This window comes from Penicillium digitatum, chromosome 3 (assembly GCF_016767815.1).
Source record: "Penicillium digitatum chromosome 3, complete sequence".
Lineage (NCBI taxonomy): Eukaryota > Fungi > Ascomycota > Eurotiomycetes > Eurotiales > Aspergillaceae > Penicillium > Penicillium digitatum.
The window spans coordinates 522142-548530 of NC_089386.1; the positions used below are offsets into that span (position 1 = coordinate 522142).

General features: G+C 45.9%; 10 protein-coding genes across 10 annotated transcripts; 5 read left to right on the forward strand and 5 right to left on the reverse strand.

Moving 5' to 3' along the window:
* Nucleotides 1-625: 625 nt before the first annotated feature.
* Pdw03_7748 (UBA-like) lies at nucleotides 626-3254 on the reverse strand (the record flags this gene model as incomplete). The annotated part of the gene is made up of 6 exons (XM_014677413.2): nucleotides 626-770; nucleotides 829-2512; nucleotides 2564-2837; nucleotides 2899-3039; nucleotides 3093-3160; nucleotides 3224-3254. The coding sequence occupies 6 exons, from the start codon at nucleotides 3252-3254 to the stop codon at nucleotides 626-628; spliced, it is 2343 nt and encodes a 780-aa protein (XP_014532899.2).
* Nucleotides 3255-3718: 464 nt separating this feature from the next.
* Nucleotides 3719-5831, forward strand: Pdw03_7749 (Nucleic acid-binding, OB-fold; the record flags this gene model as incomplete). The annotated part of the gene is made up of 6 exons (XM_014677414.2): nucleotides 3719-3762; nucleotides 3828-3979; nucleotides 4035-4125; nucleotides 4172-4718; nucleotides 4776-5674; nucleotides 5738-5831. The coding sequence occupies 6 exons, from the start codon at nucleotides 3719-3721 to the stop codon at nucleotides 5829-5831; spliced, it is 1827 nt and encodes a 608-aa protein (XP_014532900.2).
* A 491-nt stretch (nucleotides 5832-6322) lies between these two features.
* On the forward strand, nucleotides 6323-7877 carry Pdw03_7750 (Nucleic acid-binding, OB-fold; the record flags this gene model as incomplete). The annotated part of the gene is made up of 2 exons (XM_066101758.1): nucleotides 6323-7656; nucleotides 7721-7877. 2 exons carry the CDS (start codon nucleotides 6323-6325, stop codon nucleotides 7875-7877), a joined length of 1491 nt encoding a protein of 496 aa, XP_065956841.1.
* A 156-nt stretch (nucleotides 7878-8033) lies between these two features.
* Nucleotides 8034-9685, reverse strand: Pdw03_7751 (RFT1; the record flags this gene model as incomplete). Its single annotated transcript, XM_066101759.1, has 2 exons — nucleotides 8034-8877; nucleotides 8940-9685. 2 exons carry the CDS (start codon nucleotides 9683-9685, stop codon nucleotides 8034-8036), a joined length of 1590 nt encoding a protein of 529 aa, XP_065956842.1.
* A 672-nt stretch (nucleotides 9686-10357) lies between these two features.
* On the reverse strand, nucleotides 10358-11537 carry Pdw03_7752 (Oligosaccharyl transferase subunit (Gamma), putative; the record flags this gene model as incomplete). The annotated part of the gene is made up of 4 exons (XM_014677416.1): nucleotides 10358-10539; nucleotides 10620-10975; nucleotides 11041-11138; nucleotides 11193-11537. The coding sequence occupies 4 exons, from the start codon at nucleotides 11535-11537 to the stop codon at nucleotides 10358-10360; spliced, it is 981 nt and encodes a 326-aa protein (XP_014532902.1).
* Nucleotides 11538-11893: 356 nt separating this feature from the next.
* On the forward strand, nucleotides 11894-13557 carry Pdw03_7753 (Ribosomal RNA large subunit methyltransferase E; the record flags this gene model as incomplete). Its single annotated transcript, XM_014677417.1, has 3 exons — nucleotides 11894-11926; nucleotides 11985-12275; nucleotides 12334-13557. 3 exons carry the CDS (start codon nucleotides 11894-11896, stop codon nucleotides 13555-13557), a joined length of 1548 nt encoding a protein of 515 aa, XP_014532903.1.
* A 1096-nt stretch (nucleotides 13558-14653) lies between these two features.
* On the reverse strand, nucleotides 14654-15324 carry Pdw03_7754 (HAT dimerization; the record flags this gene model as incomplete). Its single annotated transcript, XM_066101760.1, has 3 exons — nucleotides 14654-14941; nucleotides 15197-15207; nucleotides 15258-15324. 3 exons carry the CDS (start codon nucleotides 15322-15324, stop codon nucleotides 14654-14656), a joined length of 366 nt encoding a protein of 121 aa, XP_065956843.1.
* Nucleotides 15325-20478: 5154 nt separating this feature from the next.
* On the forward strand, nucleotides 20479-21572 carry Pdw03_7755 (Ribosomal RNA methyltransferase J; the record flags this gene model as incomplete). The annotated part of the gene is made up of 5 exons (XM_014677418.2): nucleotides 20479-20652; nucleotides 20718-20768; nucleotides 20823-20849; nucleotides 20933-21349; nucleotides 21405-21572. 5 exons carry the CDS (start codon nucleotides 20479-20481, stop codon nucleotides 21570-21572), a joined length of 837 nt encoding a protein of 278 aa, XP_014532904.2.
* A 164-nt stretch (nucleotides 21573-21736) lies between these two features.
* On the reverse strand, nucleotides 21737-24218 carry Pdw03_7756 (Molybdenum cofactor biosynthesis, MoeB; the record flags this gene model as incomplete). The annotated part of the gene is made up of 7 exons (XM_014677419.2): nucleotides 21737-21817; nucleotides 21867-22229; nucleotides 22284-22748; nucleotides 22808-22952; nucleotides 23019-23800; nucleotides 23871-23979; nucleotides 24028-24218. The coding sequence occupies 7 exons, from the start codon at nucleotides 24216-24218 to the stop codon at nucleotides 21737-21739; spliced, it is 2136 nt and encodes a 711-aa protein (XP_014532905.2).
* A 562-nt stretch (nucleotides 24219-24780) lies between these two features.
* Pdw03_7757 (Imidazole glycerol phosphate synthase subunit hisF) lies at nucleotides 24781-26226 on the forward strand (the record flags this gene model as incomplete). Its single annotated transcript, XM_014677420.1, has 7 exons — nucleotides 24781-24802; nucleotides 24876-25218; nucleotides 25274-25635; nucleotides 25708-25840; nucleotides 25905-25992; nucleotides 26058-26108; nucleotides 26167-26226. 7 exons carry the CDS (start codon nucleotides 24781-24783, stop codon nucleotides 26224-26226), a joined length of 1059 nt encoding a protein of 352 aa, XP_014532906.1.
* Nucleotides 26227-26389: the final 163 nt, after the last annotated feature.

Here is a 26389-nt window from a genome sequence, read left to right on the forward strand (position 1 = left end):
CGTTGGTGTTGTCAAGTGATAATATAGTAAGTGAGTCAACAAGGTCGTAAGGTAAACACAAGTAACAATGTATGATTGAAGACGAAGAACTAAACTAAGTACATGAGAGAGTGTCCTTATATATCCTTCGCTTCCTGGGGTCGCCAGTGCTCCTGGGGTATATCCTACACCCCGGGGTAGATCGACCCCTCTGAGTATATCCTACCCCGTGCAGGGATATACTCCTCCTGTGATCACGTGATTGCTTGATTGGCTCTCGGTGGCCCATCTGTGTACCCGGTGGGTCACCACTGATTGGTGACGGGTAGGTCCGTAACACTGGTATCCTCGCCGAAATGCACGCTTTTCATTGAAAGAATCAGCTGGTAATAGTCGTTGTCAACGGCGTTATTACCGGCGTTATACACGGCATTGGAAAATGGCACCCTCACCCGCATAAATTTTAAATCAAATTTTTTCAATACCGGGACCGAGAAATCTATCAAATGAGATCATCTCGAAAGTACATATGTAGGGCAGAGATAAACAAGGCCTAGATCTCCATTCTATTCACCCCCGCGTGCTATTATCCCACTAGAACAACATACATGCAGCCGAGTTGTACACCTAGGGACTTTAAAACACACTAGACCCGTGTGAAAAAGTAAAGATATGCGGTTTTCTTCATCGCTTCGACATCTTCAAATTTGACAACTTTTTCATCATTGAACATTACCCATGAAAGGCCGCTTTGATCTGCCAATGTTTTGCGAATCACGGCAACATAATGCCTAGCATATGTTAGTTCAAGTCAAGGAAATGAGAACGGAGACATGCCAAGCCACTCACCCTGCATGAACAGATGTGCCTTTGTGGCATACGATTGACCTTAATTCATAGCGAGCAGGTAAGCTAGTGAGCCCAACTGAGCCATTATGAGACTGTGCGTCGTGGTCGTCGGCATTTGGCTCTTCCTCTTCCACCACATCATCCGGGTGAGTGAAAACCCAATCAAGTGCCCTATTAACGTCGCCGTCCGTCGCAGCCAATGCTCGCTGTGCACGAGACGCCTCAATACCCATGTCTCCTAGTTGGGCAATTTTTGTCGCATCTTGTCCAGTAGAACTAGAGGTGCTGATTCTATCAAGGACCAATGGTTCATCGATTTCTGGATCTTCCATGTGGGCAAACAGCCAATTCATAGCAGTTTCCGAATCCAAGTTACCAGTGGCATGTAGAGCTTTTTCACACCTCACAGCAGGGAACCCCATGCCCATCAGTTGGTCAAGTGCTTCCGGATTCGGGACAAACGCCGTAGATTCTTCAATATCGGGAAGTTGCTCTTCACCCGCATCATGCTTACCAGCAAGGTAAGAGCTGAAATCTAATGGCTTGTCGTTGACCAGCACGGGGATATCCAACTTTGTAGGAACCCAGTTGACGAGCTCAAACCGACGAGCATTGACCACTAATTCCCGAGGCAATGTTTTGAAAGACGACTGCTTCGAAAAGCCACCCTGGCTACCACAAGCAGGACATGTAAGCTCGACGACCTCCGCCGAAGTAAAGATGTCTAGGCACTCCAACAAATCCACAGATTCAAATCGCTTTCCTGTTTCATCAGAGGTGGTAGCAGGACGTGCGGGAACAGCAACCGAAATGTTATCTTGCTCATCCACTTTATAGCGGACTTTCTTGCAATGCAAACACTGAAGACGCTGCTCAACCTGGAAGCGAAATTCCTGCACTGGGTTAATCTGCGGACTGGTGTGTTTCGATAGGCTGACCGACTTGAATAGATGAAGGAGGAATTCAAATGCATCCTGCTGTCTCATGGTTGCAAACTCCTCATGACCTTGTCCGATAAGATACTTGAACATTGCTGGTGCTAAGCCTTTTTGATGAGCAACTTCTGGAATTTCTGCGGATAACGTTATGCGAGAATCAGGTTGAGAGTATCGGCCTGAGAGTAAACCGTCGGCAAGCTTCCGCAATTGTGTCTCAAGGTCCTGTGCTGGTGCTTGACAGAGTGGTGGTTCTTCCGACAGCTGATAATATCGCTCACGAAATCCAGCCACAGAAAAAATGCATTGCATTATACTGGAGAGATAGCAGCTGTTTCCAAGATTCACTAGGCCTGTAAATGCAGGCCCAAAGACTGGAGCCAGCTCCCGGCCGTCCTCGGTCGTCATGGAAAATTCCCATTTCAGATTGTGCTCGACCTGCATCTCCATCAGACTCTTCTCTGTCTTCTCACGTCCAGCCAAGTAGATTCCCCAGTGCGCAAGGTGGGTCGCCAGTTCTGGGTCTACTCTTTCTTCGTTGCACTTGTAACAGTAGACATCAGCGGAGCCTTCTGCCGTGATGGAGCCGAGCTTCACAGCCACAGAATGTGATGTTGAGTCTGCGTGAGTAAGTCCATGTGAGTTTCCCTTGCTTCCACCGAATTGACTTCGCCCGCAACCCTTGTTCCCACATTCCAGACACAGCCACAAGTTCTCGCCCAAATCACAATCTGAGCAATGGTTTAAATCTGCAATTTCGTCAGCACTGGCCCCAATTGAGTATTGCTGGGAATTAATACCCGTCGACGCGGCTTGCTTGTTGTCCTGTTGAACCAGACAAAGTGTATGCTCACAAGGAACAAACTCTTGCTCCCAGGCTTTGACCTCTTCCTTTTTTGAGAAAGTCATTGCGGTCATAACACCTTCAATGACAGCAGGAAGCTTGCCACTGGCTTTATCCACGTTATTCCGAGAGCATGAATAGCACACCACTGACGTGGCAATGTCATATCTATCCTCTTCTGTTTCGGCTGCGATGGAAAGCTTTGAAATCTTCGGCGGGGGCTCGTCGCGCTATGAATCAGAGGTGTGAGTATCATTGGTCACAAGCTCAGCAAGTGTTTGGAGGCTGTACCTGCACTTGCTTTGGGGTCCTTCGGATGTTCAAAGCCAATGAATGGCCAAATCTCTTGTAGTGAAGCAGGGCATGGTCTCTATTTCCAGCACATCCACCATTGAAGCAATGGAGACAGACATTTAGACCGGCATCATTGTCCTTGCAAGGTCAGAGTCAATCGAGCAGCATAGGGACCAAGGTGGCTGGCATACAATAGAATCAAAGCACTGAGTGCAATCTTCTCGATAAACTGCCTGAGATGACCCTGGTGGATTCAGATCTATGAAGTAGTGTTCTCCATTAGCTCGATTTGTCCTCTGAAAATCCAGGTGATGTCACAAACCCGCAGCACCAGCATGGACACAAGAGGCCATATTCAGAGAGAAAATCTCGGGCATTCACGAAGTGCCAACAAATTTTTTTTGGCTTTTGACAGAGACCTCACAAGACGTGACAGTATCCCATTGAAAGCAAATATGATAAAAGATAGATTGTCAGATACCGCCGATCAAGCCAAAGAGCTACGATGCGTGGGGTTGCTCCTCACCGCCTGCACGTGCTGTTATCAATGAGGCATCAAGTCATGTGGTGGGGGCGGCTCGTGCCACTTAACGCGTTATTTTTCTCAACACGCGTTCTAACCTTGTTCTACCACTTTGCAACTTGATCTGGATTTGCTTTGTCAAATTCAGTAGTCTTTTGCTTCTCTACTTCTACTTCTTCTTCTGCTTCCTCTTCTTGTTTTCTCTGATCCATCCCTTAATTCCATTATTTTCAGTCTTTTCCCAATTCTTCTTCCTCGACAGTGTCAATCACTGAAACTTGAACTCATCATATCATGGCTTCCGAGGCTGCATCTCAAGTCACCATTGGAGCTCTAAGGTTTGTGTCTATTTTGAGGCAAAGATTCTGTGTGGCAAAATTTATGTTAATCGCGTGTTTAACAGTGCCATTTTTGATGAAACCAAACCCCAAGTACGAGAGCCGATTGTTCAATGCGTTCAGATCAAGGCATTGCCAGCTCAGCCGAACCAACCAGAACGTTATCGAGCTGTTTTCAGTGATATTGCAAACTATGTTCAAACCATGCTTGCTACTCGTACGTGTTGTTTTCGATACTCTTTGTGCTAACTGGGCTTACTGACTGCTTCAAGAAGCCAACTCCGTGGTGACGGATGGATCTCTCCGGAAAGGTTCTTTCGTGCGACTTAAGTCATTTCAATCAAACTCTGTCAAGGGGAAGAAGTATGCGAGGGAATTCAATTGATTGAGATTGTGCTAACTATCATAGAATCCTCATCATCTTAAACCTTGAAGTATTAAAAGAACTGGGCGAGGCTGAAAAAATTGGTGAACCCAAACCACTTGAAGTCAAAGCCGAGGAAGAGGAAGTAGGTCAACCGACAACAATATCCAGCAATGGGTTTTACGGCTCCAAGACAGGGGGGGCACAGGCTCAGCCAAACAGCCGAGCCCAGCCAATGTCTGCCTCCATGTCCACTTCCTCCGCCCATGCCACAATCTACCCGATTGAAGCAATCTCCCCGTATTCCAACAAATGGACGATAAAAGCGCGATGCACAAGCAAATCCAGCATCAAAACATGGCATAACAAAAATGGTGAGGGTAAACTGTTCAGTGTGAATCTGCTGGACGACAGTGGTGAAATTCGTGGAACCGGTTTCAATGATCAGTGTGACATGCTCTATGAACTCTTCCAAGAGGGCAGTGTTTATTACATTTCGAGTCCCTGTCGGGTCCAAATTGCCAAGAAACAGTTCACAAATCTTAACAACGATTATGAACTTACCTTTGAGAGAGATACCATTGTTGAGAAGGTAACTTCCCATTTTTTTTTTATTAAACTAAATGCGTCGCTCACATTTTTATAATAGGCCGAGGAGCAAAATGATGTCCCTCAGATTCGATTCAACTTCACCACCGTTGCTGATTTGCAGACTGTTGAAAAAGACACGACCACTGATGTCATTGGCGTGCTGAAGGATGTTGGAGAGACATCCCAGATTACATCAAAAAGCACTGGCAAACCATATGACAAACGTGAGCTTACGCTGGTCGATAACACGGGATTTTCTGTCCGCTTGACAATCTGGGGTGCATCTGCGAACAATTTTAGTGTGGCGCCAGAGTCTGTTGTTGCTTTCAAGGGAGTCAAGGTTTCTGACTTTGGCGGAAGAAGTCTGAGTCTTTTGAGTTCGGGCTCAATGACTGTTGACCCTGACATCGGGGAGGCTCACCGACTCAGAGGTTGGTATGACGCTCAAGGAAGGTCGGAGAACTTCACATCTCATGCTTCATTGTCCAATGCGACAAACTCCACGGGCAAAACAGATCGGTTTAAAACCGTTGCGCAAGTTCGCGAAGAGCAGCTTGGCATGTCTGAAACTCCTGATTACTTCTCCCTGAAAGCCACTGTAATCTACATCAAGCAAGATTCCACCTGGTGCTACCCCGCCTGCCTTTCTGAGAATTGCAACAAGAAGGTAACGGAACTTGATCCAGGACAGTGGCGGTGCGAAATGTGTGACAAGACCCACCTTAAGCCAGAGTACCGCTTCATCATGCCCATTAGTGTCAGCGACCATACTGGTCAGCTTTGGCTCAGCTGTTTTGACGACACTGGAAGAAACATCATGGGCATGTCTGCCGATGAACTGATGCAACTTCGCGAAGACGATCCGAGTGCTTTTGGTGAAGTTTTCCAAGGAGCCAATTGCCAGACCTGGAGCTTCAGGTGCCGAGCCAAGATAGACAACTTCGGCGACCAGCAGCGGTAAGAATCATGCAGTGGCTATTATTTCAATGATGTTCATATCATACTAATTATCTAATCTAGTGTGAGATATCAGGTCTCGTCCTCCCAGGCAATCAATTACTCGGATGAAGCCTCTCGCCTTGCCGATATCATTGACTCCTACAGCATCGAGTAAGTTCAGGCAAAGTGAAGAAAAGCTTTTTTTTCAGCCTTGTACTAGCTATACTACTTCTACATGCAATTGGAGCTTTTCAATTTTCATGTACACCTTAGTCGAGCTGTGCCATGATCATCTCATTTGCGGTTTGTTACCTTGGCAGTCATTTCTCTCTCGCCTATTCAGTACTTTAAAAAGCACAACCAAATCTTTTTCTTTATCGTCCTCTCGTTAATGAAATATTTGCAATCGGGGCATCACTCCAGGAGTTCTAGAATGTGAATTATGTATACACAGGTTGTTCTCCGTACTTATGTACCCAGGTAGTTAGAGTTGCAAGGCGGTAAGCAAAAAATGCGGAAACCAATGGCAATACACTGAGCTTTTTTCTTTTTTTTTTCATCCGGTTTTTCTGTTGGAACAATCCAGGCAGAGAATTCACTCTCGTGCTTCTTTTCATCTTTGATTCCAATTATATTTTCTTATATCCTACTTTTAGAATACTCGTCATGGGTAAGCGAAGCCATCTCGAGCCAACGGAGCAGCGACCGAAGAAAAAGTCCAAGTCCGAGAAGCCCACAAAAGCTTCCAAAGACAAGCAGGAAAACGGAGATGAGAAGACTACATCCTATTCTGACGCGGCCGCTCTTTCTGAGATCCCCCAGTCAGACATTGACAGTTTCTTGACTAAGAACGTGATAAAAATATCTGATTCCTCCTCACCCGACGCCTCCCAATTCCGCCCAATCCTTTCGTTTGATCACCTGCCTGAATGTGACGCGGGTCTGTATACTCAATTGAGGTCTTTCTCCGCACCAACGCCGATTCAGTCCTCTACCTGGCCGCTTCTTTTTGCTGGACGTGATGTGATTGGTATTGCAGAGACTGGAAGTGGCAAGACCCTGGGTTTTGGCTTGCCTTGTCTGAAGAAATTGATTGACTCCAAGTCAAGCAAACCTTGTCAACCCAAGGCAGTGATTATTTCACCAACGCGAGAGCTTGCAATGCAGATTTATGACCAGCTTGTTAAATTCGGCGACACTGAAAAGACTCGGGTGACATGCATTTACGGTGGTGTGGGTAAAGATGAACAGCGTCGGGCTCTTCAAAAGGCTGCCATTGTGGTTGCCACTCCTGGCCGTCTCAAGGATCTCCTGAATGATGGTTCGATTGACCTTGCAAAGGTCACCTATCTCGTCTTGGATGAGGCAGATCGCATGCTTGATAAAGGATTTGAACAGGATATCAAGGACATTGTCAAGCCAATGCCCGTCTCCAGGAGACAGACTGTCATGTTTACGGCAACATGGCCCCGGTCTGTTCGAGATCTCGCAGCATCCTTTATGAAGACCCCGGTAACTGTCACCATCGGCGGAGACCCGTCTGCGGATCCTCGAGCCAACACAAGGATCAAGCAAGTCGTTGAGGTTATTGATGGTCGGGAGAAGGAGGGCCGACTCGTACAACTGCTTACTAAATCCCAGCGTGGTAATCAATCGCCCGAGAAAGTCTTGGTTTTCTGCCTCTATAAGAAAGAGGCTATGCGCATTGAGAATCTCATCAGAAACAAGGGATTTGCAGTCGCCGGCATTCACGGCGATTTGAACCAATCAGATAGATTCCGAAATCTCGATGCTTTCAAGAAGGGCAATGCTACCGTTCTTGTCGCAACCGATGTGGCAGCGCGTGGCCTTGATATCCCGAATGTGAAACTGGTGATTAATGTCACTTTCCCTCTTACCGTTGAGGACTATGTGCACCGGATTGGAAGAACTGGACGTGCTGGGGCCGATGGCCTTGCCATCACCATGTTTACTGAAACTGACAAGGGACTATCCGGCGGGTATGTTGCCCACGTTTCTAATTTCTTCGACGAAAACCATTGGGACAATGCTAACTGTGAATAGATTGATCAATGTTCTCAAGGCAGCTAAGCAAGACGTGCCAGAGGCGCTGTTGAAGTTTGGCACAACAGTGAAGAAGAAGCAGCACGATGTCTACGGTGCCTTTTACAAGGACGTTGATATGGAAAAAACAGCGACAAAGATCACATTTGACGATTAATTGGGTTCATTCGGACTTGGTACCTTTGCTGGGGGACCTGGAAGATAATCTATGACGAAGCCTTGTCAATTGACCCATTAAATATTCCCTCTCTACATAGACTCTATTATTTTGGTTAGGCGTGAAGAACAAAACAACATCAGACCAGACCAGTACTCACATGAGGAGAGCATAGCTGCCACTCAAGACGCATGCTTTGATAATTCCCAATTGTAGGCCAAATCCGCCCAAGAACAAACTCGCCAGAGCACTCAGAATAAAGCTAGCAGGTCGAATGGCCACTTCTTTCGTGTACAGGCTGCATCCATTTCGATGGAGGTACGATTTGATAAAACTGTAACTCCAAAAGGTTCGAACCACCATATTCACAATGTTGGCCAAGACCAATCCATACGCACCCAAGTTCCCTACTTCTAGGAACATATACGCCGCCAAGGCATAACAGGCGGAAAAGAAACCCATCCACGCCGTCTGCTTCCGTATCTGTTGCGAATTTGCTGCAGACGACACGAACGCTTCGGTAATCCCATTAAATGCCAAAAATGGGATATAGTAGCAATAGACAGAGAGCAGGTCCCTGGTTTTGGGGGAGGCCCATAGACGACCTCCCAGGATATGCAACAATTGGGGAACCATCATTGGGCCCAACGGAAATATCAAGATTGACATCACTTGGTATGCGCGTAGAATATCTACAAGGTGATTTTTGGCAGTATGGATGTGGACATTCTTCAGCTTCCCATCCACACCGCGGCTCAGTAGGGCCGAGAATAGGTTCCGGCTGCTCTCCTCCAGTGGCTGGAAGATGATCCGTGCAATGAGCCCGCCATAGTTCGACGCAAGAGAATATATTCCCTGATCTTCCAGCCCTGAAAGGGCTACAAGCATCATAGTGTCGCCCTGTGTGAGCAGATGCTTCACCAAAGATTGGAAAAAGACATTCGCAGCAAGCGACGTTAACTCGCGTGAGAACCGTCCCAGAAAGTAGTTTGAGGGGTTCCTATAAATGGTTACCGTGTCGTTCTTCGTGCTATAGATTGGACAAGATAAGGCCAGTCTTACCTGGATTGTATACGTGTCAATGAGAAAGAGAACCGGGTTGTGTTGGTTCCTCTGAGTAGGACCAGCGAGTAGCCACAGATAAGTGCCAGTGAGTAGCTGAGGTGACCAAGAGCAAATGGTAGCACACCGAGGTCATGGTTGACTTGGGAGGCACATATAAAGGCAGAGGATGTCACCGCACTTCTCAGAAAGGCCGCTGGCATTTCAACAGCAGCGCGTTTCTCGTAAAGCATGTGTTGTTGCACTACCGAGAAAAAAGGCTCGATGCTGAGTTCCATGAGAGATGAAGCCCCGATCAAGATGACACTGTGGTAGAAAAAGGCGGTATTTGATGCTTCCTCTGGGACAAGGCACTGGTAGAGCATAGTGAACATTAAACTGGCAGGAATCCCAAGGGCGAGGCTCAGATAAGACACATTAACCACTGCTTGAGATGCTACAGATTGCGAATCCGTCACTTCAAAATCTGCTTCAAGGGAAATTTTTTTGTTGTCAGGCGAAAATGGGATAGGCTGCCTTTGGATGGCCATCCGAATACTTTCCCTTGAGAAATACAGAATCGAAACCTGAAAGAGCTCCAGCTGTGCTGCTATTCCCAATACGACCGGTGAAAGAGTGCGCAAGATCAATTGGTTTGAGGCAAATGTAAAGATCCTGGATGCTAATTGAATCAAAATCAACAAGCTTGTGCCCGTGGCTGATGACGCCAGAATCTTGCCCATACGGGCATCGTCAGGATTTGCCATGGTCGTTATTGAACCCAGCTATGACGGTGCAATTAGGTGTGCTCGAATTCAGGAAGTCAACAAGACTTCAAGCCAACCTGGAAAGGTGGGGGGGTGAGGGTTCATACGGGAAAGGGTTGTAAAGGAAAGGATGCGAGAACACTGGGTGGGGTCGTACGGGCCTGACCTTTTATTCCGAGGAATGGAAGATACAATATATATACCAGATGAAGTCTTAGAAAACAAAAAAGAAAAAATACCATCGTGAGTTTATGAACTGCCTGTAGAAGACATGTTACTTATCTGCAATATTTATATGTTTAATCAGTCTACTAATATACTTGCTACGTGTAGCCCCCAAAGTCCCCCATGGTCTCTCATCCTCTCACCTCTTAAGGCTAGGTATGGTTAGGTGTGCCTAGAGGCTATTCGTGATATTTATAAAAGAACCTTCTGTGATGTCTTTGGTATGCAAAGTATTTCATAGCAAAGGAAAGGAGGCAATATGGGTCAAAATCTGCACAGCACCATGCTTCCTACAAGTGGTTTTGATCCATCTCAACTTCTGTTTGTCGTATACAGGACGCCCTGGAGAGATCTAGCCACTGAGATATCAATGATCATTTGTAGATCAAGATGTTTTCCATGTGTTGCCGTCTTCGGACAGTTGGGCAAGTAGACTCTTGAATGCTTTTAGAACGGAGGCAGATAGAATGGATAGCCACCATTCTTGGTTTTGAAGACACTGATAAGGAAGCTGTATGTTGCAAAAAGAACAATTGCCCAAGTCAAGACAGCCAGCTGTTGTCCCTTGACATCTTCTATCCGGGGAACTTTCAGTGCGAGTGCGATCGTAGCAAAGGAGAGAACAGCGTCTGTGCGAATATAAGGTTAACTTAGGAACTTGGCATGAACACGATGATCACTATTTACGAGGCTCATGGTTATCACTTACATATGGCAGCCACAATTTGAGTCTCCATCCCGAACTGGTTCTGGAATCCACCTGCAAAATAGCTAATACCACCTTTGCCATCACCAGCAACATATGGAACCTTGCGGATGTGGTTGAACATTTGACCACTTGTGAACAGAAGAATAGCGATAAGGCTGATTGCAGCCCAGAGGTTTCGGTTCTGAATAATTGGCAGCAGGTAGGGGGAAAGAACTGCAATCGCAGTCACAGCTGCCATCAGGATTGTGATCGCGGATACAATTCGCATGTAGTTGATGGGTCGAATTAGTTGAGGCTTAGGACCTTCCGGCAAATGACGTACAATCCAAGAATAGACCTGGTCAGCTGAGATCGGGCTGTTTGGAATTGATGTGTTAGTGAGATAGGGGCTGGGCGCAAGAGCCTAAGTAGAAAAACGTACCCTGTGAAATCAAACCGGAGGGGGTTTCCTTCAACCCGTGCAAATGGACCGATGGTAGGAGGGAAGACAAGGAGTACAGGTGCAGTTTGAAGCATGAGCTGCTCAGATTAGCTGAGTTTCATACAGCTCAGTCTTGAGTAAAGACGCCCTACCTTTTGGAAAACGGCCTTGCCATTATCAAAGTCCAGTGTTCCAAACACCACCTTGAGATCATCAGGCTTGGTGCCCTTAGTCCAGCTTCGGGCGATCAGGTTCCATTCTGATTCGAAGTCACGGCATAGGAGGCAGCCAAAGCGAGGATCTGTGGCAGTCAAGATAACTACAGCATAGTAATCTCGAGGTGTAGAGGTGAGATCTTCATATTTCGCACTGTCCAGATCAACGGGCCCTGAATGAGACAAGGATTGATATCTTGCAAACTTGTCCGGTGTTGAACTCGCAGACAGGACACCGGACACGACCGAGAAAAGGAAAAAAAGGGCTGCCCAGAGCTTCATTTTGGCATGACAAAAAGCTGGACAGCTTTAAAGAGGGTATTTATAGAGTGCAATTGATTAAAAAACCATCAATCGGTTGCAATTGATGATGTTTGAAGACGTTGAGTTGTAAAGTCCAGGTGTCCACTATCAACGTAATCGAGCATATATCGGCTTACTTAATAAATTCCGGGCCCCAACACCAAAAACACCGGCGCGTCTTCCTTGACAGTTTAGATTTCGTATTTTGAAAGCATTGAAAGTTACACCACGTATCCTTACATAGGTTTTCCCTTTGCTCTGGGAAGGCATTTTTTAATCTAAAGGCCTTTCCGTTCTTTTCAATTGTCTCCTATCTTTTTCCGGACACTGTCGTCATGGCAATGGCCCAAGAAGCATTTGCCTTAGATGTATGTAGCTTTCCTGGATTGATGGATATATGCTCAAGTTGCTAACTTGATCATGCAGTTTGAAATGTCCATAAGGACTATGCATCTAGACAAGGAGTTTGAAAAGACTCTTTCGGATTCTGCTCGCCTTCTGGATGGCGAGAGGGATCGCGTACGGCGCATGGAGCTCTTGATCTCGAAATTCGAGAATGAAGCTCTCCGGTTGGAGCTTGAGGAAGCAAATGGGCATCTTTTGGGATTCACAAGTGCTGACTCTGAGGCATGTGCTCAACTTCAGGAGGCTTGCCAGGAAATTGATCACTTGGAGCTTCAAGCACGGGCATCCTCGAGCGAGATTAACAGACTCAAAGTGAGTTTTAACTCAATCTGGATACTGCACATATTATCCGTTGTGTTGACAGCAACAGGAAGAAATCTCGACCCAGAAAAATAATTCGGCCAGTTATAATACTATCCTTGCAGAGAAAATTCATATCTCCAATGATCTCTCGACGCTACAGTCAGAGCTTGAGCAGCTAAGAGCGCAAAACTCATCATATCAAGCCATCATTTCCGAGAGACATGAGATGGAACGGCAAATAGACTCTCTGGAGCTTCGACTTGAGAATGAAAAACATGCCCATGAACGTACTCAGGCCAAGGCATCACAGCAAATGGCAGAGATTACCAAGCTTTCTGCTCGAGTTGAAGAGTTGCGGAATGAACTAGCTGGAGAATTGCGAGCCAAACAGCAGCAGAAACTGGACAGCTACAATCAGAACTCAGCATGGGCTAATCAGCGGGCGACGTTTGAGGGAAATATTGATTCACTCAAACAGCAATTGCGGTCAACCAAGGACAAGCTCCAGGAAGCCCAGGTTGAAATTCAGCAGCGAAGCAACCTCATACCACACGCAGCAAATGACTCTGAATCCAGTTCTCGAACAGTCCCACTTCAGCGCCCTGGCCCGAGTGGCCATGTCGGTGTGACTATTGCAACTCCCGGGGCTGTACGTGTGCAAAAGAAAGCGAAGAGGGATTCGGCTGTGCCTGGAGATAAGTCGGCGTTTTCCATCACTCCATTCTTGAACCGCACAGGGGCACCTTCGAATTCACCAATGAGCTCAGTCGGAGACGAAGACGAGATTCTTGGGGATGTCGACACTCCTCGTGGACTACTTGGCAAGCAGAGCACTTTTGGGGAACCAAGGCGTATCGGTTCTGCCCTCCGGCGCCAACTATCTCCAACAGAAGACCGCATTCCAATCACAAAATCCATGAAATCAAAGGCACGTGATGGATCAGTTCCCGTCTCAGCACTGGAAAACGAGTTCAAGAAACCAACGCACCATTTAGATCGCAGGGTGCCACCCACTGAAACTGATGAACTACATCAGCAATTTGAGCATGAACAGACCAAGCCGAGAAAACGCAAACTTGGAGGTCAGCGGGATCGGGGTTTGTTTGATGACGAGGACGAAGAAGAGCAACACCCCAACAAGAAATTTGGGCGAAAACTCGCAATAGGAAATGTTCGGGCTTCAACATTGGGGAGTAAAACACAATCTAGTACCAGTCTACCACGTGCGCTAGGGCTTGGGGCAGCACCCGTGGGTTTCTCTCCTTTGAAAAAAGACCGCAGAAGATTTTAATGGGCATGAATCAGAGAATCCAGCAGTTCGTTTTTTTGGGGAGGGGGGGGGGGGGGGGGGGGGAGCGCAGACTTTGCTCGGGTTTAATACGTACAATAGGGGCTCACCGCTCAGTACTTAACTAAGAAGCTTTCTATATAGTCAAGTCTACTTAAGCTAATACTAATTCCGGGATCTAGCTCACTTTTACTTCTACTTCTTATTGATAGCGCGTAAATCACTAACTTCTCTCTTAAAAAGAGCGGTGGCTATGTAGTGATCTATTATACCTTTAAGGGACATACTGTTGGCACAGCAGTCTAAACCCCTTTAAGATTTTAGTCCTTGGCAGTCCATTTTCAATACCAGTGCAATTTTATATGGTATCGCCACAGTAAAAATCAATGCCCCCCAACCACCCTAGCCACATAGTACTTCTCTGCTCGGTGTCACGGTGCGAACCGTGATGCTTAGTTAGAGGAAGATCACGGCACGTGATCTCCGACCTGTTCATCTGAACTTCAGTTCTAGATCCTGTTGTAGCTCTGGGAGCTACGTCTTGTATAATAGTCTGCCCCTGCCTGCCGATACCGTCCTGGACAACTGGTCTGGCTTAGACTGCGGCATATCCATTGGAGCGGATATGCCGCAGTCTAGCTAGGATAGCAAGGGACATTCTATCTATCCCTGCTAGTGGTGCTGGTGTTGAACGACTATTCAATTGTGCTCGTGATATCTGTCATTACCGTCGTGGTCAATTGAAGCCGAGTACAATCCGTGGCCTGATGCTGCATCAGTTTGCTACCAACTTTGATCTTCGGCAAGAGGAGCTGGAGATTATCTAGTCTTCCGCACGACCCAGTAAAACCCAGACCCAACCCAGACCCAACCCAGTCTGGGTTGGGTTTTGGGTCTGGGTCGGAGGGTTCGACCCAGTACTGGGTCTGGGGCCCCAAACTGGGTTACAAACTAAACAAACATGCTAAGGATTCTAAATGTATAACTTATGCATTTATTCGCGGTAATTTTGAGTATTTGCTTTACTTGATTATATCTAATTTTATTTGTAAAAAGGGTAAAAGAGATGCGTATAATTGAGGATTCTTTGTCAAGCAAGCTAATGGTATTCAAATAAATCATCTTCCCTGCTTTTACGTTTTCTCCCTGATGCTCGTGTCTGTGTACAGGTTGGTGGTAATGATGGCGAGCAAGGACGACCATATTCACTTGTAGGTAAGGGCCTCTCCTCCGGTATATCCTCTGGTCTATCCTCAATTACAACCTCAATTGCATCCCCTGGTTTATCTTCCAGTTCATCCTCCTGCTCCTCTGTATCACTAATTGGATCAACCTCAATCTCACTGAGCTTCTCTTCCCTCTCCTCTTTTGCCGCCTCAAGCTCATCCTGGGAGAAAAATTTCTCAAGAAGTGTTGCTTCCTGCTCCTCCATATCAAATTTCGTTGTACAAAGAAACATCATTAATGCCTCGACAGTCTCACTCTTCATTCTACCACGACGATAGTGACAAATATCTCGAGCGGTATTAAAGAGGCGTTCAACTCCTGCGCCAGTTGCTGGAAATGAGAGTGTATCTCGCGCAAGGGCAGCAATGGCCGGAAAGCGAGCCTGGTGCTCTTTCCAGAAAGTAAGCGGCCTAACAGAAACAGTATCTATATATATATTAGTATTATTATCACACATACTCTTTGTATTTACTTACCGCTGTCAAGATATTGACTGATTTCATCAGTAATGGCTCGTGGTTGTATATCCCTTCCATCAAGCATCTCCTCTAGCCTTGAGCTTGGATGGGCTATCGTTAGAGAGCTTTGTAGATCACGACTGCTTATTCTAACTTGTGCTTGATATGGAACAAGGGCTTGTTCAAAAGCAAGTCGATAGGTATCTCGCCATTTCTGATCCCAATCACTGGAGAGGAAGAATTTGAATTTGTTCACCGGTGCAAGCATTGTACTGATTGCATAGATATTCCCTCGAAGATCATCAGCTTGGGAGTAATACTCATCAAGCTTAGACCGACCAGCTTCAAGGGCCTCTAGCATCTGTTTTTTCCATGGGACACGCTTTCGGCGTAGCTGTGCCTGTGATCGCTCAAGATGATCAAACAGTTTGTTGTAGATCTTAAACACATAGTGGGCAGTGACATCTCGAGTCTTTGATAGCTGTGTTGTATAATCAAAGAAGGGCTCGGTGATACAAAGAAGATAGTCGATCTGACGCCACTCTTGCTCGCTGAGTAGCATCTCCTCACAATCATACTCTGTACAGAATAAAGAGAAGATAGCACGTAGCCTCTTTGCCCGGCGAAGCATGAGGAACGTAGAATTCCATCGTGTCTTTACATCTTGGATTGGAACGATCTTGATATTAGTTGTCTGAAGATTGTAAAAGGTCTCTCTGCGCTGGGGACTTGCATTGACGTAAATCGCAAGATAACGGACTTTGTTCAGTGTGGAGGAGATCTGACTTTGCTTCGCATTTTCTTGGGCTAGCCTTGACTGCTTCTCTGTCCACCTTGTCTCGGCTGATTCATTTAATGGAACTGCCTTGATCCGAGCAAGAAGCTGATTGAGGCTGAGCTGGATAACGTGGGCAAGACATGGTATTCGGGTGATAATAGTATCATCTGACAAAGCCTGTTGGAGAGCAGTAGCTAATGTCTTGTTGTTTGATGCATTATCTGTTGTCAACCCGAATACTTTATCTTCAATGTTGTGCTCCACTAGGGTTTCTATAAGAACACTACTCAGGTAAGAGCCGGTATGTGTACCATGAAGCGGCTTAAACCCAAGTAGTACCTCACGATATACCCAATCACTGTCAATGAAATAGCCAGTAATAGCCATAAATGCCTGCGAGAATGGAGATGTCCAGCAGTCAAGCGCAATGGATATCTTTGAGCCAGAAGGCAGCGTACGAAGGATACGCTGCTGCCGGTCTTTGACTAGACTGCCCAATCGGCGACGGATGGTATCGGCAGATGGGATCACTGGAGGGGATGGGGCGGAACGAGCTTTATTGATGATGCGTTTGAATGATGGATGCTCGATCAGATGGAATGGGAGCCGGTTGAGAGTAAGAAATTGGAGGAGATCCTCCTCCCAATCTTCTTGTAAGAAGGGTATGCTTGCTGAAACTTCTCCCTAGAATAATAATAAATTAGTATAGTTACTTGATTTTATGATAGAAAATATACCTCTCGTTGTAGGAAGTTTGTAATCTCCGCTTTCTTCCCCTTTTCCGACCGTAAACAACCAGCCGTTTTCCGATGTTTCTGGATGGTTGATGTGCCATGATACTGCGCTTTGCCTGTGCTGTTCGGGCTTAGTGTATAAGGATGCTCTAGGATCTTCCCACAGCGCTTGCACATAACCTTTGGTGCGCCATCAATACCCTGAGCTACCTGATGGTAGCTATTCCAGATCTCTGTATGGCGGTTCGAATCCCATTTAAGCTTGCTTTTCCTCCCGTAGTCAGTCTCTAACCACCAGTCCACAAAATCGTTATGTGACATTGTATCGTATAGAATAAACCCTTTCCTACGGTCGGGTCCAACGCGTTTCAATAAAGGGGGGATTGGGAGGGGATCATCTGGTCTTCGGAAGTTTGAGTCGATTGTGTGTTGACTTGCGGATGGTGTGACTTGTCCAGTTGAAATATATGAGAGATCGTCAAGATCACCACCATAGAGCGACGATGCAAAGTCGGAAAGTTGGCTTTGAGACATAACATGAGAATGACATATAATATATACAAATGGATGTAAGGGGAGAAATTCTTTAACGTACAAAGGTAGAAATGCACTAAAGTTGTAGAAGTGTCTAGGAATATTGATATATCAAATATAGTAAATCATCCTACTCTTGTTGATTGGTCTATTATACTAAAATTATATGGGTCTAAAGAAATACCCCTGAGATAACCCAGTCAAGACCCAGTCAAGACCCAGTCAAGACCCAGTCATAACCCATTTAACCCAGTAAGAACCCATTTAACCCAGTAAGAACCCAGTAAACCCAGTAAACCCAGTAAAACCCCAGTCAAACCCCAATTCCCACCCCAGTTCCATTAATCCTTCTCAAAATATTTCTTCCTACCCTCCCTTCAAGTCGCATATACCAAGTAGATTAAGAGGTAGTAAGTAGTTTTGAATATAAAAGTTTACTAGATATCTATCCATAGTTATATAAGCTCTAGAATTAAACAGAAGAAGAGAAATAAATGAATTCAAAAATTATTTTACTCTGTAGATGAAAATATATATTATGTTGATGTGTGTTGAATATATATATCTGCAACTTGGGGTATACTTTGTATTTTAAATGGAATGCAATCCTACGCCTGAGAAAACCAGCAGCCAACACATACCACCTTTCCATATGAAATAAAGCATTTGAAGAAGTAATTAATCTTGAACCAGATATATTACTTTGGAGAACGAGGTTATTTCTTAAAATTTCCTTTGCCTTGTTGGTAGAGTGTAGCATTTCGATGTAGAAACCATAACAGGGGAAAATGACAGTATGTTATTTAAATATTTATGCCATAATTTATGCAGAAACTGGGTCGAACTGGGGCTATACTGGGTTTTCTGGGGCCCCAGTCACTGGGTCTGGGTTGGGTCTGGGTTATGAGGTTTCGACCCAGACCCAGACTGGGTTGGGTTCTGGGTCGAGACCTTCGACCCAAACTGGGTCGTGCGGAAGTCTAAGATTATCAAAGAGCATCTATCTCAAAGTGAAGCTGCTTTGCTAGATCAAACTCGGAGATCATTACCACAGCTTGAGGTCTTAGAGCCTATCAGTGATAACGAGGAGGAGGATCAAGAGACTGGACTCGAGGCTACCCAGCACACTGAGAGCGGTGATAATGACTCGGATGATGATAGGGCTGAGCGATGTAGACGGGCAAAAGGAAAACAACCTCAAAAACGACCATGCGAGGCTGTTGAAGAGGATGATGAGCTTCCAGAGATGCTGGTCGATGGGAGTATTCCAAGTGGTTCAGGGCGGATTCGAAAACAGCCAAGGTTACCAGATGGCTTCCAGTTAGATCTGTAAATAGCAAATAGGTCCTAGAAGATTCAAATTCATAAAACCCCCCAAAAAAGCATAGACTGAATTTCTGACCGTGGTCAAAGACTAGATTTGCGACCGTGGTCAGAGATTCCAATTGTATACTACTATAAGTAGAGCAGTGCTTAACCGTCTACCCATAATTTCTGACCTCGGTCAGAATTTCCAATTGTATACTACTATAAGTAGAGCAGTGCTTGACCTTCCACCCATAATTTCTGACCTCGGTCAGAAATTATACTTACCTGGTGATATTCAACAACCTCGAGTACCAAGTATTACACGAAAAATACATAGGAATGTATAATAATAATGCATACCCCTTGAGGTCACGAGTCTAGGCATGTTTGTATTGTTTGATATCCATATCCAAATCCTCAAGGCTGCGGATATGGATTGCGGATATCCGCGGATATTGCGGATCGTGCCGCAGTCTAACGGTATGATAGGAGATGACTGGTAGGAACCGGTCGTAACAGATCAGATTCCCATTGACAGGTACAGACAGGGGCAGGCTATTATACAAGACGTAGCTCGAAGAGCTACAACAGGATCTAGAACTGAAGTTCAGATAAACAGGTCGGAGATCACGTGTCGTGATCTTCCTCTTACTAAGCATCACGGTTCGCACCGTGACATGAATCTGTATAGAATTGGATGAAGGATTGGATAGAGGAGAAGTATGGAGATCATGGAGATCAGTATATGACGCCTACTATACTCCGAGGTGTCAGGGTGCGGGCTGGCAGGACGGTATGATAGGAGATGACTGGCAGGGACAGGTCGTAACAGATCAGATTCACATTGACAGGCAGGTACAGGCAGGGGCAGGCTAATATACAAGACGTAGCTCGAAGAGCTACAACAGGATCTAGAACTGAAGTTCAAGATAAACAGGTCGGAGATCACGTGCCGTGATCTTCCTTTTACTAAGCATTACGGTTCACACCGTGACACGAGGGGTTGTTCGTGATGCTTGGGATGCTGTACCGGAGGATTTCTTGAATGGGCTGATTGAGAGTATGCCTGCTCGGTGCTAGGCGGTTATTGATGCTTAGGGGGGTGCTACTAAATACTGTGACGATCTAGGAGGATTTCTGCCGGAAGTTTCCGTCTTGATGAGGTTTGCATTGTTTGATTGTTGGATCGTGACAGGACCCCATAAAAGGTTCCTGTCTCGCAGGTTTCTTTCTTTCTTTCTTTCTTCTTCTTTCTCTGTACTTAGTATTCTCGTTGAAATGCACTCTTTTGTTTAAAGAACTGGCTGGTAACAAATACTAGGTGTTGTATATAGTAGTGGTATTGTATATGAGAAATTGTTGTATGTTGTATGTGAGAGAAATGGAGAGTTGAAAGGTTGAGAACCCTGGGTTTCAAAAGAATAATATAGTATCAATTTGTAAAATACCATACTATGCTAATTTATACGCTAGTACCGCCACTGTGGAGGTGGTGAATCTTTATAGGGTAGACTGTTGTAGACTGTTGTACATCTACAACTTCATAGTAGATCATCTGGATACCCTCTCTCTCAAGCCCCTCAACCAAATAGAAATTCATAGGCCAATTCTCTATCTAATTATATTAAATAAACATGTATTTACCAACTTAGTGGTGTGGAAATAGACTTTTGAAAATGGTTATTAAAATCTCATGAGTTGTGGGTAAAAACCTGCTGTCGCACGACTTAGCCTCATAGGGTTTACCTAGCCAAAATGGATGCGACAAGAGCCGTCCGACTTGAGGGCTCGGCGGTCCCATCTGTTTTGCCGGCAGAAAATAAAAAAAGCTTCTCAATGCTCCCGAGGCTCCGGTTATTTCCGCTGATATTGATCTATTCGCACAATGTTCACTTTACATTCAATTCGATTTTGGCGGAATGCCTGTCATAAGCAGGCGATTGGTCAATCAAGACATGCATCATCCAAGCGCTGGCAAGCCCGGCAGCAAAAGGATCAGTTCACCAGAGAGGCAGCCGTCCAAGGACTGAAAAGCCGTGCTGCTTTCAAATTATTGCAGGTAATCCAGCATCGATTTTACTAGATTTTGCTGGATTGATCTGACATGCCGGTGCCTATGGCTAGATCGATGAGAAATATCGAATATTCAAGGCTGGGCAGACAGTGGTTGACTTGGTATGCTAGTCGTTCCACCTGAACTCCGATCATTGCTTAATTTGCTGCAATTAGGGTTATGCTCCAGGGTCATGGTCTCAGGTGTGTCGACCATTTATCTTTTGCCTTTGACTTATCCCTTCTTTTTTTCCTGTCAAACGGGCTGTAACTAAATGCCAGAGAAGGTTGCTGCAAGCCGTACCCAACCGCATGGTCGAGTCCTTGGCGTCGATATCATCCCAGCCCAACCACCGAAAGGAGTGTCCACAATTCAAGGCAATTTCCTCGCACCCGAAATTCAAACGTACATCCGAGACTTTCTCCGCAGTCCAGACAGAGGCAGGCCGCGCCAACCTGGCTTTCTGAACGATTCCAGTGCCAGTCTGTTGGAGCCGAATTCGGATATCGAAAGCACCACCGAGACCGAGAAGATGGACATGAGGGGCGATAAAATACTTGAAAGAACGGTAGATGTTGTTCTCAGTGATATGTCTGCTCCCTGGCACCAGACCTCCGGTTTCTGGAAACGAAGTCTAAGTGCTCCTTATAACAGGATGATGAACACCAGCGGTGTCACTTTCAGAGATCATGCTGGAAGCATGGTATGAATTCTTGTTCCTTGATTGATAAGTGTGAAACCATTCTGACTTTGCGCAGGATCTTTGCCATGCGGCTTTGCGCTTTAGTTCGGATGTTTTGAAGGCGGGCGGTCATTTTGTCTGCAAATTCTACCAAGGCGCCGAAGACAAAGAACTGGAGGAGCAGCTGAAGGAATTATTCAAAAAAGTTCACCGTCTTAAACCCGAGTCATCTCGCAGTGTATGATCTGACTTGTCCAATCTAAATACACCCACCGACTAAAGCCATTGGCAGGAATCAAAGGAGGCATTTTTCGTTGGCCTGGAGCGAAAACCGTGAGATCAAAGCTATCTCGGGCTTATATGCCGGCATATCACAAGGTAGCCGAAGAGCCAAACCATGCTATTTGTCTAAAGGATTTCAATCTCTTCATTTTCAGATGTCTCGTCCCAGTCAATATCGGCTAGTGCTGCTTCCGCCTTCTCATGAACCTTCCTACATGTCAGTTTGGGATTTAGTTGTTTTTAGGCACCGACTAACCTCTTTTAGTCCACTCAATTCTTCAACATAGCCAGGTTCATTCAAGGCTCTTCGCACAAAGTCCCAACCCTGCTCGCGGTATGCACTCACAACTTTAATCGAGCATGCGCTGCAGCTCGGATAACTTTTTCCAGTGACAGACATGTTCTCGAAATTGGAGAGGAATCCTCGTATTTGATGGGGCACATTTCCCAAGGGATGGTCATCACGCTCGGTATTGCGGGCCACAGGGGCCGGTGCGCCAGCGCCTTGGGGGTGCTGGAGGAGTGACACAAAAAGCTCCACCAAAAGTGCAGAGGCTATAGGAGCCACCCCAGGGCGGGTCACTGTACACTGCTGGTCGAGAGTTTGATCTTTGATAGACTGCCTCGCAGTCAGTTCTGTAAAAAAGCAGGTCACTCGTTTGGATATTCTCACATTAGCTGGTGCTACCACATCGTTACAGAAATAGCACCCAAGCTCTGCTGGATTTTCATCCTCAGTAATACCATGTCGCATCACCACGAAGGAATCAAACCCTAGGGCTGCATTCATCACGATTTTCCCTGCCGCCTTCCCCATCACTGTGGGCAGCCATCGTGATTCTCGGGTATCCATAAGGAGGAATACAGCATCGTGTTCGTCAATAAGTGTTTTGAGGCGATCAAAATCAGCCCTTGTCACCCCTTCATCCACAATAGCATGACCTGCCATGGGCACCGAGAGCGCATGACCTGCCGTTTTTACTCCTGGGTAAATTTGATTTAGGGCTTCTGATGCCCGGTGTGCTTTTCGGACGCCGCCGTTCAAGCAGTCTTCAAAATTGAATAGTGGCTGCCGAACAGGATTTGAAAAAGAAACGGTTCCGTTGTCGACGAAAGTGATCTTTTTCACGCCCCAGCCCTACAGACATAATAATTAGAACAATGGTTTTTTGAGCGCGAAAGTTGGCGTCTACATACCAGCAGATTCCGAGAGACGTAGCTACCTAATGTACCAGCTCCTAGCAAGAGACATGTTGTGTGCTTAATTTTCTCAAGATCGAGCGTCGGGCTGATCCGCCATTTGATAAGTTTGAGGTTAAGATCGACCGACTGATCCGCTAATCTTCAGAAAACAGTTAGCTTCCTTTATCGAGTCTTCGGGTTGGAAATATCCGAATTTGCGCCATACCTCTTGGGATCCATGTACTCTGTAAGAATGACAACTCTTCCGGCCAATTTCCCAGTCGAGTTACGTTCCCAGCCGGTAACCTTTGGCAGCGGCAACGACCCTTGGCTTTGTAGTGATCTTGGGGTCTGGGCCTCTTGTTTTGAACTTGACTCCAGCTGAATTACTGTACTGCGCCCCTGGTCACGCTTCGCGTGCACGTCACGGTAGCGTATCAATTGTACCCGTTCGATGCCCCATCGCTGCTTGATCAAAACTAGCAGATTTCGCAACATCCACCCTGGAGCCTGTTCATAATTTGATGGGTCTGAGAAACAGAAATAGCGGTCTTCAGCAGCGACATTTTTGAAAAAGCCATTTTCATATTCGGAAAGTGACGCTATCTGCCAGTTGTAATTAGATGCATCGTCTTTTTCGGCAGTCTTCGTCTCGTAATCGCCTAAGGATGCGTAATCGGAATGCTGTCTGGCTTTTCGAGCCAAAAAGAAACCTCGTTGTCGATGATCCACAATATATAACCACGTTTGTACCGCTTCCACTAAGGCAGTGCTTTCATGTGAAGATAAGTGTATTCCATTCAAGTTGCCAATATCATGATCCGGGCGTGGCTGGGATGCTTGATCTGTTGGCCGCACGGGGACCCACTGAGGATCTGAATGGATTGCTGGGAAAGCAAACCAGTAGTGAAACTTGAATTTTTTGAGGTCTGCGAAAGATACAATCACAAAACTGCAAAGCAAGGAGGGGCAAGAAAGTATTGTTCCATCGTGGATGGCATCCCATATCTTAATGATTTCATTAGTATGTATGTATATCTTCCTCTCTTTCACCAAGGAAACTGGTTGTTATTCTTACCATCTGTCCAGTTTGATGGAGCAGCTGGGATCTGTCCATGTTTCGATATTCCTCAACAGTATTGACATTCTTTATCATGCCCTCTGCTCTGTAAAAACCAGCTGGGGCCCTGGGTTGCTGTTAGCAGGGCTTCTAGAAACAGTTCATTTCATCTCACTCGCTACAGGTGAGCGCATTTCCATGAATTTGGACTCGACATGATGCAGCCTCAGGATCAGAAGGACGGATCTCATATAAGCCTAGAACGGGCCGGGCGGAGTCATCTAACTTGTCATGATTGATCTTATGGGAAGCCAGGGAAGTATAGAAAGGTAATTCGATGTCGGAAGCAAACGGTGTGTACTGCATCTTAGAGGAATGGGGGAGAGAATGAGAAGAGGAGACAGTGAATGATACAGACTTGGGTGGTTGGAAGGGGAGGTGAAAGGGTCTGATGTCACGAGAGAGGGGCTTATCGATAATCTCCATGCGTTCTTTAATTTCTTACAAGCTCTGCGAGATCTTTTTTTGGAATCTTAAACCCTTCATAAGATCTCTTTGCCATGAACATACTTATATAGATTTAAATATGTGTGTATTAACCCGGGTGCATAGGTAACTCTTGGATCATCAGGCTATAGTCACCCTTGTCTCATGAGATTACCAGCTGACTTGTGCTAATCACACAATCTACACATACATATTTTCCTATGGGGTATGTATACTCCATACACTAATTAAGAAACTTACGGAATACTTTAAGATATATGGTACATTCTATTTCTTCATCCCAACCTTGAAATTCCAACATTCCATGTTAGGTCGATAAGATCAGGCTGATAAGATCGCGTCGCGATTCTCACTCTGTTCTCTGCCCCACTGCTTCTTTTCTTTTCCTCTTTTCTACTCTACAAGCATTCAACACCTGAAAATGCTCATCGGTTTATGTGGAGGTCAGCAGACAATTGTCGCAAATCAATCCCTCACTCCCACACCGTATGAACTAACGAGGATATACGTCCAAAGGTATCTGCGCTGGCAAGCATGCGATTGCTGAGTATCTGATTCAGCAAGGGTTTCAACTTCTTGAACTCGCTGGCAAATCCCAATTACACATCACCGAGTTGGGAGATGACCTGCGACTGCAAGCGTCGGAAATCAGAAAGAAAGAGGACCCCAAGTCGTCAGAACTTACATTTCAAGATGCCGACTCTCTACTCGACTTTGCGACAAAAAGATGGCAAGAACGCTGGGTTACCACAGACATTGCAGATACAACTACCCTAGATCGATTCCTATTGCGTCCCTTCTTCCTCCTCGTGAGTGTCGATGCGCCAGTTAGCCTCCGATGGAAACGATTTGCCGACAGGTTCGTGATGATACATGTGACTGAAGTCCGAGAGCTGACTGTTTTTTAAAAAAAGGTGTTGGAGAAGACAACTCGATCCACCTGAGCTCGAAAAGTTCGTAATGTGGAACGACCACAATCTTTACGATAAGGATTTTGGACGTGTATACTTGATTGACAAGGCCCAATTGCGCCTATTCAACTCCTCATCGTCTCTCGAAGAGCTACACTCGGCTCTGAAAACCCTCGACCTGGCAGACGAACAGCGGTTGAGGCCAAATTGGGACCAGTATTTCATGCAGCTGGCATCTCTTGCCGCTCAAAGAAGCAACTGCATGAAAAGAAGAGTGGGATGTGTGCTTGTTCGAGAGAGTCGTGTCATCAGCACAGGATATAATGGGACACCACGGCATCTTCAGAACTGCAACCAAGGTGGATGTACGATACAGGCCAGAACTGAATAACCCCAATCGCCCTACTGTTCATTTGACTCACTTTAAATCATTACAGGTCCACGGTGCAATCGCGGGGATGGAGGAGGAGTTGGTCTCTCAACCTGTCTTTGCCTTCACGCCGAAGAAAACGCATTACTGGAAGCAGGCCGAGAGCGAATTCGAGAGGGGGCGATCCTCTATTGTGACACGTAAGTCTACTTCATTCTTCACTGAACTGTACCAAAGACCAACAAATCTTACTATGGATTGTAGATGCCCTTGCTTGACATGCACTGTCAAGATAGCCCAAGTTGGAATCTCGGAGGTTGTTTACTCTCAAGGGTACAACATGGATAACGACGTAAGTCAACGTTTGTCCATTTCAAGGGTTTTCATTAAGTAAATTAATCTAATCTGAGTGTACAGAGTGCAGCTATCTTGGAAGAAGCAGGCGTACGGCTACGTCAATTCCACCCGGTAGCCAATCTTCTTACATCCTCCCCTCTTTAAAACACAACTGACCATAAGCCTACAGCCTACAAACGGCCTCATCTACCTCCATGCACCCGATAGGCACACAACCGAAAACCAATAACCTACAATATAATAGTCAAAGCGCGGGGCAACCCAATTTTTAGTGAAGAGAATTATGCACCACCCTCTAGGGCTATGTCAAAGTTGTTGTACAAAGTAACGCAAGTAGTCCAGATAAAATTTCACTGAAAGAGGTCCTTAATTGAAGCCAAATATCCCAGGGC